This window comes from Melopsittacus undulatus, chromosome 3 (assembly GCF_012275295.1).
Source record: "Melopsittacus undulatus isolate bMelUnd1 chromosome 3, bMelUnd1.mat.Z, whole genome shotgun sequence".
Lineage (NCBI taxonomy): Eukaryota > Metazoa > Chordata > Aves > Psittaciformes > Psittaculidae > Melopsittacus > Melopsittacus undulatus.
The window spans coordinates 68307103-68322861 of record NC_047529.1 but is presented as its reverse complement, the minus strand read 5'-3'; the positions used below and the strand labels follow the sequence as shown (position 1 = coordinate 68322861).

Below are 15759 nucleotides of genomic sequence, written 5' to 3'. Positions count from 1 at the left end.
AAGCACTGGCCTGCCTACAGAGAGAGCAATGGTTAGGCTCTGCTATTAACCAGAGGTTTTCTATTTCAGAAACTGTCAGGCTAACTCTGTAAATCCACTTAGACTGAATGTACTGGGGGAAGGGGTTATGGCTCCACAGCAAGCCAGGAGGAGTAGATATTTCCACTGTAGACGTTACTCAACTGCTGTCATAAGAGAGAATAGAGATGTGCAGAGCGTTGAGGAATTAAATGTGTTGGAAAAAAAGGCTTGGCATAGGGAAACTTAGGCACATCAGGCATTACAAAAGCTGAGAATTGCTTATAGAGTACAGCAAGCAGTGCTGTACTTTGTAGTTTGGCTGATGAACTCTGCTACCCATCCCTTCTGCGACACAGCATCACTCTGCAGCTGAGGAAGAGGATTTTGTAAATTGTGCTACATTGACACCAGTTACCCTGCCATCCCACATGGCAGTCCCTGACAAAGTTGTGGGGAGATGCAAAGCTTTATGGAGGAGGATTGCCACCACTTCCAGTATTTTTGCAAACAGTTAACTTTTTCCACTGGTCTCTGAAGGTCCTGCCCAGCTGCTTGAAGAGCAGTAGGTAAACTGGGCAAGTATTTTGGTATCTATGCTTGGACAAACTGCCATGGCCATGTTCGGTGCCAATTGACATATTTAGAATAGTTCACCACTTTCCAAACTCCACCCTTCATATTCTTGTATTTGATAGGCCTCAGGTCTATGTGCTCTATTACAGCATGCAAACTTTTCCAGCTCCTTCCTTACTTCTACCAGGCCATGCCTGACAGATACTCCAAGGATTCACATCTTTTTGTATATGCAAAGATCCATAGCTTATTTTTACAACCTGTCTTTGTAAATCAAAGAAGCTGTTCACTGCTTCTTTTCTTTCACTGAGAAAGCTACTGCTATCATCAGCTCATCACACCATAGCTCGAGGGTGTCCATTCTCTTTTACCCTGGGCTTAGAACTGTAAATTGCAATAACCTGTGGCTTGGCATCAATGGGGAAAATTATGCCAAGGAGACAACTTGCTTACAGGTATGAATGGGGAGTGATGGAGAGGGAACGCTAAGATAGTGTTCCTTTAGGGTGACACTAAGGATGAACAGGAATTGACAGGATGATGAGAAAAAACAAAAATAAAAATTCATTTGACAAAGAGCATATTGTCATATACCCTACATAACATTGAATTCTGGTTTGTCTGCTCTGGTTCACTACATTCACCTGCTAGTTCTTGTTTCCAGCAGACTTTGGTTGGATCCAGGCATGTTATGGATAATGAGGAGGACTTGGACCATGCCTGTATTGAATCAGGCAGACTAATGGAGCTGATCTAGAGTTCCTGTGCCACTTGCCACTTCATAAAATAAGGAACGCAGCAAAAATATCCCTCCCACACTTTGCCACAAGTGGCAAATTGCAGCTGTCCTCTGACAAAAGATGTGGGAGACCCTCATGTTCTTTACCAGCACTTTGCAAAGAGAAGGGTAGATTGCATTGATGCTTCTTTTGTTGGTGACAGAATAAAAATCTCCAACTATCATATTTTTAATAGCCTGTATAAACATTTAGGCTGGATTCTGAGCACATGCAAATATAATGCTGGCAGAGCTCTATGAGTTATTTGCTTCCTGACAGGAGTTGTAACTAAAAGCAGAATCAGTCCCTTAACCTTTATGAGACATTTATTCCTTTTAAAACAACTCCCATTAAAAACAATGCAGAGGCTTTTATTGAAAAACTCATATTAATCCGGTATATGTCTTATGATCATAGCATTTCCATTTGCTGATAAAAGAGAAGACTATTAACTCTCCTAGCTGTTCCCTCAGCACAGGCACAGATGTAAGCACAAAGAGGCACCTGTATGCATGGACATCCCCACATGAACATCAGCAGTAGTGTTGCTGGGTTGTCATGGTGGGGGCAAGGAAAGGAGTCTCTTCTCTAGCACCATCAATTTCCCCTCCCCAGAGTCCAGCCTAAGGAACATCATTTTCCTCCTCAGTGGCTGAAGTAATTTCCAACCTGTTTACACATCCTATGAAAAGCCATAAAACATTTCACCTGTACATAACAGAAAAGGGAAGGCTCTGTATAACCTTCTGTTAGTTTTAAGCATTCCAGGCTCAAAAGGAAGAGAAGATGGTCCTCTATCAAGCTTCCCTTGCAATTTTATCTTTTTATTTTGTCAATTTAGTGCTTGGCTTAACCTACATAAACCAAATGTTTTTTTTTTTCCATGACCAAACAGACAATAAGAACAGTGGGAGAAGAGGTGAAGATTTCAGACAAACCAGATGCCTTTGTGTGACTGGAAACAAAACTTTCTCTGTCTGGGGTTATCAGTATAATTTTTACCTATATCTTAATACCATTTAAAAGTGAAAATACTTCAAGAACACACCAAGATCTTTAATTCTTGCTTGTGTCTGTGTGAATATGTGAATGTGTATACAAAGGTATAAGACATGAATGTGTAAGGGGGAAAGGAGAGATTACAATGTATAAGCATTTATTCTAATTTATTGATTATATTTTTATATTTATATTTTATAAAATATTCATAAGTTTTCAATAAAAATTATTAATTTTGACAATATTTTGTAAAGCGTTTTAAACACCACCCTGCACATTTGTGTAGTTTTGTGGTTTTCTGGCACCTTTGTCAAGTGTTATATATACTGATATTCATAGATGCCATGATCTATGCCAGACTGTGTAAAGAAGTTTTTCCAACTCTAGGACTACAGCTGTAGGCTTAAGAGGTTCTAGAGGATGAAGTACATAAGGCAGAGAAGGCTTATGTAGGAGTCAGGAAGTATGAGATGGAAGATTCTACTGAATATGCTTTCTTATATGCAATACTAGAATTTCTGTGGCTGATCTCTTTTTGACAAGAGGTGTTCACAGTCTCTGCGTACTTCCAGATGAAAAACATAGGCCTTTTCGGTGCACACAGCAGTAATCACAGTCAGTCATGGAACCAAGGTAGAAGGATCAAGTTCCATAGTTGAATAACTTATTTTTCAATAAATTATGCAAGGCTTCAGAAAGGATTATGGATTGATTTTCGTAATACTTGGTGGTCTTTCAGTGGTAGCTATGGCAAGAGTCCTCCTTTTTTGCGGAATCACTGAAGCATGGAAATGCAACAGAAGACTACTTTTTTGATTAATCTATTTTATCTGGACTCAGGTTTGATTTATACTGAGGAAGAAATTAACTTCCCACTCACTGAGTAGCTGGGAAATTATGTGATTTCAGAAAGAGCAGCCTGGCCTCATATTGAAAGGGTACAGTTTACAGTTCCCTTTGTGGCCAGACAGATCAAATAGGAGTAAGACCCCCTCCTCCAGTTGCTCTCCACCCAGTGCTTCTAAACTCCATAAAGCTTGAGACTTGTCCTCATAGAGTATCCAGCCACAATATGTAGATAAATTCTAAAAGAAAGCCTATTTGAAACCTTCTCCACTATTTTCATGTCCATGGAGTGATTGAGCTCATTTTGACTTCTAATAGACCACACAACCATAATATATGCCACATATATGTCAATATATATGTTACATGTACATATATGTTACATTATTTCCTGAAATATACTGAACTCAGAGTTAGTAACAAAACAGCTTACTTGTTCTAAGATATACCTTTGAAAGAAGCTGGGGTTCAAAGCATGATTCGTATCTCAGTGAATTACCCAGATGAAAGAACATGGTACTCAGTCATGGAAGAGAATAGGCATTCTTAAGTCATGCTTATTTTGTAGGTTGTTAGCAGAAATAAATGATGCCAACAGAGAAAGGGAGCATTTTGGTCCACAATCTGTCCAGGGGGGCTTGGTTTTATATTTACCTGCTCCTCAAAATTATTTCGGTCTTTTCTTAGGAAATAAATAATACACGACCTAAATGGCCATGTCGATAACCTTTTGCTGGTGTTCACTCACAGCTGAATCCTACACCACTTACATTCTTACACCACTGAAGATGACCCTCAATGGATAGCTTTAATAGCACACTTCAGTTGTTTCATTCCTAAAGCCAGGGCCTTGGGTTTAAAAATACTTGTCCAGGACATAGCACAGGTTATAAATTCTACTCTCGTACAGAAATCTACTTTCACTTTGAGTATATCCTCATCTCTGAAACTCGTTAATTGCTCAACTCGTCATAAAACATAAACACAAAAGACAAATGTGTGGCTTCATTTTGGACTGCAAAACAGAAGCTGGGTTTTTTTTTAAAAGTACCAAATTGTGTAATTTATTTACCTTTCCTGTCTCCAAGATCTTGTCTATTAGATTTTATGACATCTGTGCTCACTGTGGCCAGCACAAGGAGATCTCATCTTAGTTGATTATTTTCAGTTCTGTGTTATACTAAAACTTTCTAGAACCTTCATACATCTCCATGTATTTGCTAAATACATGAACTTAACATCTTTTGACTCCTGTGTTAAATAAATATCCTTTGGTCTCACTTGGTTCTATTTTGGAGGGGTAATTCTTCATTTGGCAGTGTAACATGAAGTAAAATAAAACAAAACCAGCAACTCCTTATTCAGTGGCATAGAAAAAAAGTGAAATTAATTATGAACATTCTAGGAAAAAGAAACAAGGTTATGAAACACTTGCTGATGCTGGTGTTTGTAATCTTCATGAATAAGTAATGCAATAACACTGGGCAAGTGTTTGTGGGAGGTGTGCTCTGAAGAAACTGGCTGGTTTCTTCTCTCTGATACATTTTATCATAACAGCTCAACTGACCAGTTGAGCTGTTATGATAAAAAATGTTGCCGCTAAAGGAACCTGTAATAAATCCTGCTGGGGGTATTACATGTGCTGATAATATACATAAACTTTGTAAAAATATTAGTGTCAAGTTTTAGTAACTGGTTCATGTGGATGTTTGTAAATGCTAGTTGAGGAATGCAATGGAAATCTTATTCCACCAGCTGGTTGCTCGTACATTTCTGGTTCACAAGAGAACCTCCTCTTCCCTCCTCTTGAAACAGAAACTTAGTTTATAGTGCAGATGAAGAAAAAGGGCTCAAGCCCTACCTCTACTGTAACTTCCCATCAAAACACTGTCATTAGATAAGATTTGCACCTGGTGAGTTATTTGGAGAGAGATGGGGTGGATGAGCTGGTGCTTGATAAACATTTTACTGACATCCCTGTGTTGTGTAGCAATGCCCTCCATCGACACTTCCATCAAAGCACAAGTGACAGCCTTCAGCAGGGCATTTGAGTTGCCTTTCAGTAGGTGGGAAGAGTTGGGCACCTCCAAAAGCAAATGACAAAATCCAACATGCTGAACAAGGGATTCTCAGCCAAGTCACGGGGCAATGCTGGGGTCAGAAACTCTCAAATCCTGGCTGTCCAGGTGGTTTAGGTGCCCTGCACTGCTAGCCAGCCCTGCAAGACAATATATTCTTTAATTAAAGAAAGGAGACCTCACTCTTTTATTTTGAAACACACCAACAATGAGGCATTGCAGCCTTACTGTCCCTAATATATCTAAAAATTTTTGTCCTGGAGTTGAAAATCTAAGTTAAATTAATTATTTTAGCTAGCGTGAGTCCAACCTACTCTAATAAACTGATGTTTTATCACCTGGATTTGCATGTAACCTCACATCATTTGCCTGCACTCATTTTAGTTAGCACAGAAGAGGAAAGAGCTTGGGAGACCTGGGTATACAGGAGTAGGGATGCACATGACTATATTCCAGTGTCAGTAAACAATTGCTTCCTGTGCTCCCTCTGAAGAAACTTTGTGTTGTTATTTTCATTATTTGTTATGAGATTCATTTATGGTCTTTCTTACCCAGGGTTTCTTTAAGAAAAGTCTCTGCAGAAGTTGCTCAGAAGCCTTCCATGCCAGGTGGATGCTCAATGTCGGTAAGCTCAAGCATCATGTTAGAAATGATGAAACACCTGACAAACACTCATGCGTCAAGGGTGAGATGGCAATTAAGCAGGGCTTTGAAGGTGATGGACTTGTGTTTAAACCCTACCCCAGACACACCTTAGGCACCTAAGTCCTGTTCTTGGATCTGAGCCTTGCTGTGTCTGCTGTTGCACTTTACAGGAAGCCGCAGGAATCACACATCATTGCTATTCCAACACCCATCAATGAGCTCCTGTTTTATTTTACAGTGCCCCAAAATCTACTTTGCCCTGCAGGAAATATCAAACATCTGAAATCCCATCTAGGAGCTTTCAAGTTTAAACATGAAATGTGTCAGGATGTAAAGTTGGCACACAATTAAGAAGCTTGAAAGCATAAAGTTTGTAGCAGCTTGCTACCTTAAACTGACGTAGACCCGAGGTTCAGGGTTTTGCTTTCATTTAAATATATCATTATATGCATTCTCTTATGTTCTTCCCCTTAATTGCTCTGTTGTGTGGAGACAAAGTATCAGTGCAAGGCCAGGGTGCTGCTTGGAGCTGGTGGAAGCTCAGTGCCCTCATAGCAGCCAAAGATGCTCTCACAGTTCTCCCAGTTCAGCTCCAGTCCTCACAGCTGAGTTGTTCCCTGGCAGAACTGGAGAGGGATATGTTTTGTGGCACCTTTGCTTCACACGAGTAAATAACACTAACATTGTAAAATGTATGGTCTATAGCTCATAATCTAAAACTTGAAACCCTATCATATAATCAAAGTAGAATCAGTCCTTTTTAAATAGTGTTGCTTATTGCACTGCTCACTGCTAACAACAAAAATAGGGTTAAAGTTGTTTTTAATAAAATCCACTGGCTTTATTAAAACAAAGCATTTAGGTAATTGCTCTGCTATTGGCAGAAACTCAGTTATTCAATTATTTATAAAAAAGCTGTAGTTCTTTTTTTTTCTTTTTTTTTTTTTTTTGAGAGCCATAACATCTTTTGCATGAACAAATATTCTTTGAATATTTTTATCTGCGGCATTTTTTTGTGGTAATAGCAGACAGACTTTTGTATAAAAGCGTACATGGCTTCAGCTGCTTTTTGTCATCTGATAAGACTGCTTTGTTCTGAATTATTTTGGTAAAAAATTGGCAAAGTGATTTTGAGTAGTTCAGATTCCAAAATTAGAAATGAGACAAAAATGTGAGGGTTTTTTTTATTAGCTTTTATATCTCCTCCACCAGGCTTTCGCAACTTTTAATTTAATTTCAAGAGCAACAGGCACCATTCACTGTAAGGGAAAAATGTTCATAAGAACTTCCATAGTTTTAATGGATGAGTGTCGCTAGTAGTCACTGTCTATAAATGATTGCACATGAAATCATAGACAGCTTATTAATGTTAGCGATAAACATCAGTGGTCAAGCCAGCACACTAGCTTTATTAAACAGAAAGCAAAATGAGCACACTAAGCAAGAGATTATAACTCTGATTTTTATGTCCTAGCTGAGATTTTATTAGGCATAGCTTCCATTATCTTCAGTGAAAAATTTACAGCAAGAAGCAGCAGCAGACCAGAGATCTGCAGAGGCTTGATACACTAATAACAAAGCTTAAAAGAAGAAATTATTCTCAGAGCTAACTTTATTGACTTCAGTTGGCTCAATAGGTAAAAGCACTAAAATAGCTGTTCTTTACATATTCTTAAGAAAGAGATTGCCTTCCAAGAAAGGTTTGAGAGGTACAGAGCATTGTTTTTCCCAGTGTAGGGGCTGTACTTATTTGGATCATGTAAGTACTCTAGCATAGGAATTCTTCCAAACTCAAAATGTTTTCTGAGGTTCTGCATAAAAAGAGCCCTCTTCAATGCCAGCGAAGTCCATAGGACTTTCTCCACTGAAAGTAAAGGAGTCAGGTTCAAGCTCTAAAAGCATCTAATAGCAATATTTTATTCTGCTTACAAGGAGAAACAGGACTTTTTATATATTTGCTGATATACCATCCTACATCCATGTCTTTGAGAAGTTGTGTTAATATATGTGTTTACAGTTTAACATGAATTTTATATAGTATATTACATGTCTTCAGCAGCTGAAAGAAACAAAACTTGAAATTATCATCCTTTCAGATATCAGGTAGGAAATGGGAACTGGTCTGTAATGACCTTTAGTTTTCGGGATAATAACACGTATTGTTCCATGCAGCTGGTATACTTCAAGCACAGATCCACACAAACGCAGAGCTATAAAAAAAGCAACACAAGCAGACTATCCCTATAATACTTCTAACACTTTCAGCAATGGGTAGTGATTTTCAAATATTTAGTTATTTAAGATATCAGTATAACAAAATATGTTTGCAGTTTATGAAAATACAATAAAACAGCTCTCCGTCTGCTTTTGTTTCTAATGACTGCAATAGGAATTTTACAGTCTATTTCGAAACAAACAGGATCTCATCCAAAAATGCGAAATATAGTTTCATTGCAAAAAAGATGCACTTGTCACCAGCAAAGAATTTACCCTAATGGTACTAATATGAAAACACCACAGGAAAAAAAAAATATTAGAGACATGCAAATACTTTGAAAGAGAACTACCACTGAATAATTCAATCTTGCCCAAGGACAGAGTCAGTTTACTTGATGGCTGCTTCCTTAGATAACTTCTGCTTTAAATTATTGCACTCAGATATTAAATTATTTATTTAAAAAAATAAAAATTAGTTAACAACACTTATATGCAGCATATGTAGCTTACTGTCTGTGCCATGCCAGCCTAAAGCATACGTGTAAATATCAGTAACAGATATGTATTGATGGTGAACTATTAAACATTGCTTCCAAAATGCAGTGTTATCTCAGCTAAGAAGGTAATTCCTCTTTTCTTGTTGACATTTTACTTCCTGATGAATTACACCCTCCACAAAGGTATGGAAAAAACAGAGACATAATTTTACAGGTTTGTGTTTTGTCAGTTCTTTCATGTTTTGTTTTATTTTATAGAGCTATGTTTTCAAATGGGCTGTTGCACATCTGCTTAATCTTGAATTCGTGGGTAGTTGCATGCAAATTGAGCCAGAGAGGCAGAGCGTTTCCAGAGTGGAGCCCTCCACTCGTGACTGTGACCAGAAGCAGATGCTGGAAGACTTGCAGTCCCACATCAACAGAGGACCTGATGGAGGAGTGACCGACAGAATGAACGCCGGGTATCACAAGTGTGCCACTACAGCAAAAGGCAGGAGGCAATTGCCAACATCAGATACTGATGTGCTACCGATAAGATATGTAGCTCTACATCCAAACTTCAGTTCCATTAAGCCATGCTGATAGATTTACTCCCAGATGTAGGAGCTGTGGTACAAATGCAGAATTTTCTATCACTTTGTTTATTTTAGTGATTTCCAGATCTACTCCGTGGCTCACTGGCAGTCTGCTGGGTCATGGAAAATGCTCTGCCGGTCATCATAGTTCACTGAAGTATGAAGTATGATTCGCTTGAATCATGCTTCATTTCCGTCGTTTAAAAGGTCACAGTGAGAAAGGTGTGTAACTGCCAGAGCTAAGTTCTGAAGGTTAGTGGTGGCCTCCAAAATATTTTAGAACTATTGACTTTATTCTACTTTTTTTCAAACTGTAATCACTGGCAGATACATAGAATTTCTTATTTGTTACTGTGATAGTCTATACTCGGCTGAATATTGATCTCTCTTGTAGGACCTGAAAAAGCAACTTAATTTGTTAATCTTAATTGCTCTTATCAGAATAAATCCACAAATCTCTGCTGCTGATGTGTTTGCTTTTGAACTTTTATTGATTGTGTGCTACGACTAATGATGGACCCAATCCTCCACCTGCACTCCGTTGGTGACTTCAGAGGAGTTTTGCCTCTGCACAGCCAGCTAAGTGTTTACTACTGATTACGAGACAGAAATTTAGGATGCTCGAACTTCAGTAGGAGTTTGGGGAGTGAAAGGGTGGAAGACCAGATTTTTCTTCTAGTAAAGATTACTTTGGCAGTAGGCACAAAAGAAGTGATGCTTCAGGACTGGGTCCCTTCTGATAGGGTAAAATAACAAAGAAACTTCAATTTATATGGGCTGGAAGTCTGGCCCAGCATATACTGAATTAGTTCAGGCTTCATTATTCATTTTTCTTAAAAAAATAGAAGTCTACAATATAATATATAGAATGGGGGACTTGAATATTAAAGAGAATGAAGCAATGTGGCCTCACTGACTGCTTGAGGGCAAGTGGTTTGTATTGTATTTAAAAATATTTAGATTGAATGTGTATTTGGAAACACTTTGCTAGCAATCGGTTTAGGATGTATGCTGAAAGGAGAGCATCTGGGCAAAAGAAACAGACATCCAGAGAAAGTTTTGCATGTAGCAGATGAATTTGACAGGTGTCTTCTTTACCCTCCTATTACAACTTTTTTTTTTAAGTACTGTATTCACTACTAGCGATTCACAGATTTTAAAGCCAAAATGATCAGTGCAAGTGGCTACTATACCCTCTTTTATAGTAACTTAATAAACACATTCTAATTCACATCAAATAACCCCTAGCTATACTAAAGCATGTTTTACAACCAGCCCAACTGGAAGACCTCGGCCAGCAGATGATGTACACCATGTCCAGATGAGGTTCTGATATTTATTTGACTACAGTGTCAAATTGAAAGGTCAGATTTCCATTCTGACTCTTCTAGCTGTGATTTTGAGCCACTTGTTCTTGCTGTGAATTTAACTTAACTCTTGCAGTTTAACCAGAAAACTTTGAGCCCGTATTTGCTACCTTCTTCTACATTATACCAGCCACCTATTTGCAGCCAACACTTCTACCTCTGTTCCCCTAAAATGACACCACTGAACAGGGTGCTTAAGCAGCACCAAGGCGAGTCGGCATGAGAAACACACCACAAACACACAGAGGTGCTAGGAAGCTGGGCTGCCCATCGCCCGGGACCAACACCTGCTGCTGCCAGGAGACCTGCTGCCTGCCCTCCCCGGCCAAAAGAGCTGCCCCAGGATGGGATAGCGGCCGTGCGGACCGGCGGGGAGCGGAGCGGAGCGGAGCACCTGCCGGCGCGGGCTGCCCGCCGCGGCTCAGGACAGCAGAGGTCGCCGCCGGCCCGGCGCTGGCGCTGGCTGTGTCCCGGCGCGCACCAGGTGCCGGAGCAGACACAGGCGGAGGGGAGCCAGCTCCCCAGCGCTCGCCCCACAGGGGTGCTACCCCACCCTGCCCCCGACCCAGGGCTGAACCCCTCTACCGCGCCCGTCGGGGTGTCCTCGTGGTGGTGGTGGGGGAGCAGCAGCTTGTGGGCCGGCGGCTGCCAGGGGTTAAAGGAGTGGGTGGGAAGTGATGGAGGCTGCGGAGCCCTCCCTTGCCAAGGATAATAAATCGGATGCCCTGACATGTTTTACTTAGCCCTTAGTGCTCCCTCGCTGCGCGGCCGTGGGGATCGGAGAGCTGGAGTCCCCGGTCTCTCTAGTCCTCGGCTCCGCTTTAGGGGCACTTTAGGTGAATCAAACTTTGTGTGCAGGAGGCAAACCATACAAAGGAGGCTTTCAAGGGCTGGCCATGCCAAGCAGGGGAAGGGAGCGAGGATTGAGGAAAAAAAATAATTAAAATAATAGTAACCCCCCTCCCGTTCGCTCCCTGAGGAAGTAACTGAGTTACTTCTTGCTGACTGAATGCAGGCCGCCGTGTTTTGTGACAATTCCACGGCATCTGCAGCTGTCAGGGAAAGGTGACAGGCATGAGCAGCCCCTCCGCGGTAGGTGCGCACAAAATGCTTCCCTCCCCAGAAACGGCGGCGGGTAGAACGCAGGTGGGGTGGCGATGCCGGACCAGGGGTACGTTCCAGTCCCCACCACTGCCCACCCCCCCCCTTTACCCCGTCCCTCCGGCTCCTGGCAGAGCCCTAGATCTGTCGGGGGGTCACCGGGGACCCGGATCCCCGGTACTGCCGCCACCCGGGATAACCACGCCGGGGCTAGATCCCGCCCGCCGCAGCGCCCGCTACCTGGACAGCGCCTGCCCTGTGGTGCCTTGCTTCTCTTCTTGCCCCGGTGCCGGGGGGTCCCTCGTCCTTGGCCACCCACATCGCCTCCTCCGGAGAGCAGCGCCCAAGGAGGTGCTGCCAGCACCCCGGGCACTGTCCCTCGCCCGCCAGTCCTCCCGCTCCCTCCTGTCACTAACCCGTACCCAGGCGGCATTATCAGGGGCTGGTTGATTCAGGAGGGATGAGCTCCCCTCATCCCATGGGATTAAAAAAGTACATATATAAATGAAATAAACATAAAAAATCAGAAGCCACAGCCCCAGAGCAGTGCCGATGGATGACCCGGACGGTGCCATCGAGGTGGCCGGTGGCGAGCAGAGGCTGGAAGTCAGCGGGCCGGGCAACCTCCCGACACCCCAGCTCTCTACTCCACATTGCCGGGCTTAACCTACGGCGGTGATATGCACTGCTGGGGCTCGGGGTGCGTGCTTCTCCACCAGGGAGGGGAAAGGCGCTTCGGGCATCATGGCCAAAAGTTACCTCTTGTGTCATCGCGCTTTCCCTTTAGGAAATGGAAAGCGCTAAGAAAGGCCGTTCCCCGTTACCAGGCATTACAACATAAAGGAGCAGACGCAGGTCTTCCCGGAGCCAGCTCTGCTAATAGCGGTGAGGTGAGAGAGAAGAGCAGAAAGAGACCAAAAATCGCCTCCATCCCTCCAACTCAGTGAAACTGCCTGCAGCTTCGTGGGCGCGGGACTTGCTGCCTGGCGCCCCTGCAGAGGCACTGGGGCCGAGGAAGCCCCCGGGGCAGGTGACCGGCACAACGAGAGGAAGCAGAAGTTATCAAAGTATAAATCTCTTCGCACTTACTTCTTCCCTGTCGCCGTACCCTGGAGGTGTTCTGGCTGCCAATGTATTCCATAAAGTTCAAAGTGATAAAAAACCAAGAAATCAGTCGCAATTGCATAGTAACCCTTTGAGAGTTCGACTTCTGCTTTTCGCTCTTTTCCTCCTTCCTTAAAAAAAAAAATAAAAAATACCAGAGCGGGGTGGTGGGCGGCAAGGGATGAACACAGCAGCAGAAATACCTGCACTGAGATCCACAGCGGGGCTTGGCCGGCTTGATGGCTTTTGCCTTTTTTTTTTCCCTTTTTATTTCTTCTCCTTTTTTTTTTTTTCCCTTTCCCTTCCCCTCCGCTTTTCCTATTGCACTTTCCAACCGCCTGCCCCGCTACCTGCCGCAAACCTCAGAGGGCAGTCAGCAGCGCAGAGGAGCCGAGCAGCCGCCGCCGGGGTCCATGCCGGGCGGGCGGCCGGCAGCATGTTGTGGGGGTGCCGGGGTGCGTGCGGCTGTGCGCGCCCGTGTGTGCGCCGGGCGGGCGAGGTGCCGACAGGATGGATGGCGGTGGGAGAGGAGTGTGCGAGGGCGGGAGCGGCGGGGGGGCAGTAGGAGGACCCAGGCCGGCAGCCGCCGCTCCGGAGCAGCCGCGGTCTGCGCTGCGGGCACCGCCAGCCGCCGGGAGCAGGTGGGCCGGGCCCCCCCCCGGCTCTCCCGCCCGCCGACTAGGAGCCCCCGGGCTTCATGCGGGAGCTGCTTCGGAGCGGGGCCCCGAGGGAGAGGCCCCGGGGTGGGGCGGGGCGGGAGGGGGCGAGCCCCAGCTCCCCAGCACGGGGGGGAGGGAGGCTCCCTAGATCTCGGACGAGACCTCGCGGGGCATCGGCTCCCGAGCATCCTCCAGCGGCGGGGACAGCGGTTGCGCTACTCCCGAGGCGGGCGGGGCGGGACCGGGGCCGGGACCGGGGCTGGGGCGGGAGGCGAGGCTCTACAGCCTCTCCTGCAGCCCCCTCCTGGAGGTCTTCACTCGCCTGCCCTCCTCCGCTGCCCTTCTCGCCTCGGCCACTCCGTAGGGAGGAACCCCCCCACTTGCCGTGGGGAAAGGGCAGTGTGCTGGGAGAGGGGACACAGCGCAGCAGAGATATGCACACCCTTTAGCCTGAGTCTGCCCCTCACATCTTTGCTCAAAATGGAGATAAGGAGATGCATGTGAAGGGGACGATGAGTGTTCAGCCTCTCCCTCTCCTAGGGATTTTCTCCGTTATTGCCTTTCCCCCCGGGGCAGGGATTTTCCGGGGTGGCTTCTCCGGCGGGACGGAGCAGAGCAAAACCTCGTGTCCTGCCGGGGCTGTCTCCACGGCCGTCTGGAAGCACGGGGAGGGGGCCGACCTGAGCCTAGCTGCATTGCCGGGGTGCCCGCGGCCGGCAGCGGCACCGTCAGAGGAGCCCTGGCAGCAAAGACGCACCTAGGAGGGGCCCGGCCGCCTGTTTGACAGAAGGGTATCGCGTTTCCTTTCTCCGGCAAGGGTTTCTGTTTTGGAGGGAAAGAGAGGACTATAGAAGGGGAGGTGAGGCTGATCAAGGGGAAACCAGCGACTGCACTGGACCCTTTCTTGCTTCACTTCTTATCTCGGTGTCTATCACTGGGATGAGGGAGCAAGCTGGATAAAACAGTGCTGATCTCATCAGGAACCTCAGTGGTGTGAGGAGCAGTCACTCTTATTTGTAACTGTTTTCCTCAGTTCTCTCTTCCCCTGCTGCCTCTCTCAGAGCTGTTAAATATCTGTACCATAAAATGTGGGGGATTTAAAGGTCTGTGGGAGGCTCCCTTTGAAAAGGACTCTGGGGAAAGTCTTTCTAATCCAGGATACTTGAGACGGATGGGGTGGTATTGCCAGAGAGGCATAAAATAAAAGTAATTCTACAGACAAGCCGAGAGGCTACGCTGACATGAAGAAAGCGCAATTGCCTCGGTGTTTTGTTTTGTTGGAGTTTGAGACTTCTCCTGTGTGGAGATTTCTGAGCAAGCCAGGCAAGTGGTGTAAATAAACAAGGCTGTGAAGAAAGGATGGGACGCACATGTGAGCCAACCTGCAGCCAGCCAGCCAGCTCGCTCTAGCAGCATTAGCACCAGTGGGCAGAGAAAGCATGTCAAAAAAATAAACGCTGAGCGAGAAACATAAGGAAAACATTAAACAAATGGGGAATGCACTCCGTCTCCTTGCCCTGACAAAGCATGGCTGAGAAACTCCACTCGCTGCCTCTCCAGCCTCTTCTCTTCCATGTGCCCCTGCTATGGCAGGGTACACGGGGCAGATGTATTGGGAGATAGTCCTGGGCTCTACGGGGGTTCACCCAAGATCCCTGGCAAGACAGATTCATGGAATGTGTGCCAACTGAGGGCCAGTGCATGAGTGACCAGTGCGGGGGGGGGGGGGGGGGGGGGGGGGGGGAGAGAGGTCTCTTACTTGCTGTGAAAGAGGGACAGAGGCATGGACCAGAGAGAAAACAAAAGCTGTGCCTTGACTTGAGATGGTATCTGAAAAGAGGCAGGGCGAGAGGGCACAAGACAGCCAGGTTAACCCCTCAAACCAGCTCCATTAGGAGGGGAAAAAAAGAAACCCAAGAAAAAAAACAAACCCACAAACAGTTACTGCCATTCTGCAATAAAAAGAGAAGATTTATATTGCCAAAATGTGTGGAAGGAGCTTGTTCCATAGCAAAACTCTGGTGTGCAATTCTCTGTTTATGTCGCTCATCCTGATGAGATATCGGTGGCAAAGTTCAGGCTGACATCAGCCCTCGGGGGGCAGAGCCAGTGGCCTGGGCTGGCTGCACAGGGCTATGCAGCTCTGCCGGGGCCTGTGGGCAGAGGGCTGCCAGCATCGCCAGGATCATCAGGCTTATGAAGAAGCCTCCTCTTGCCAGGCCCTGGGATGCCAGGAGCCAGCAGCAGTGCATGCGGTGGAGGGAGCTGGATGTAGTATTTCCCTGCAGCTAAAAATGG

At 45.2% G+C, this 15759-nt stretch overlaps 1 protein-coding gene across 1 annotated transcript in view; it reads right to left on the bottom strand.

Annotated features, from left to right (window-relative positions):
• Positions 1-12884, bottom strand: part of RSPO3 (R-spondin 3) — a 61014-nt gene extending 48130 nt beyond the window's left edge. Inside the window, exon 1 of the mRNA XM_005154728.3 lies at positions 12788-12884. Coding sequence (XP_005154785.1) covers positions 12788-12884 — 97 coding nt within the window. The remainder of the gene's footprint in view (positions 1-12787) is intronic.
• Positions 12885-15759: the final 2875 nt, after the last annotated feature.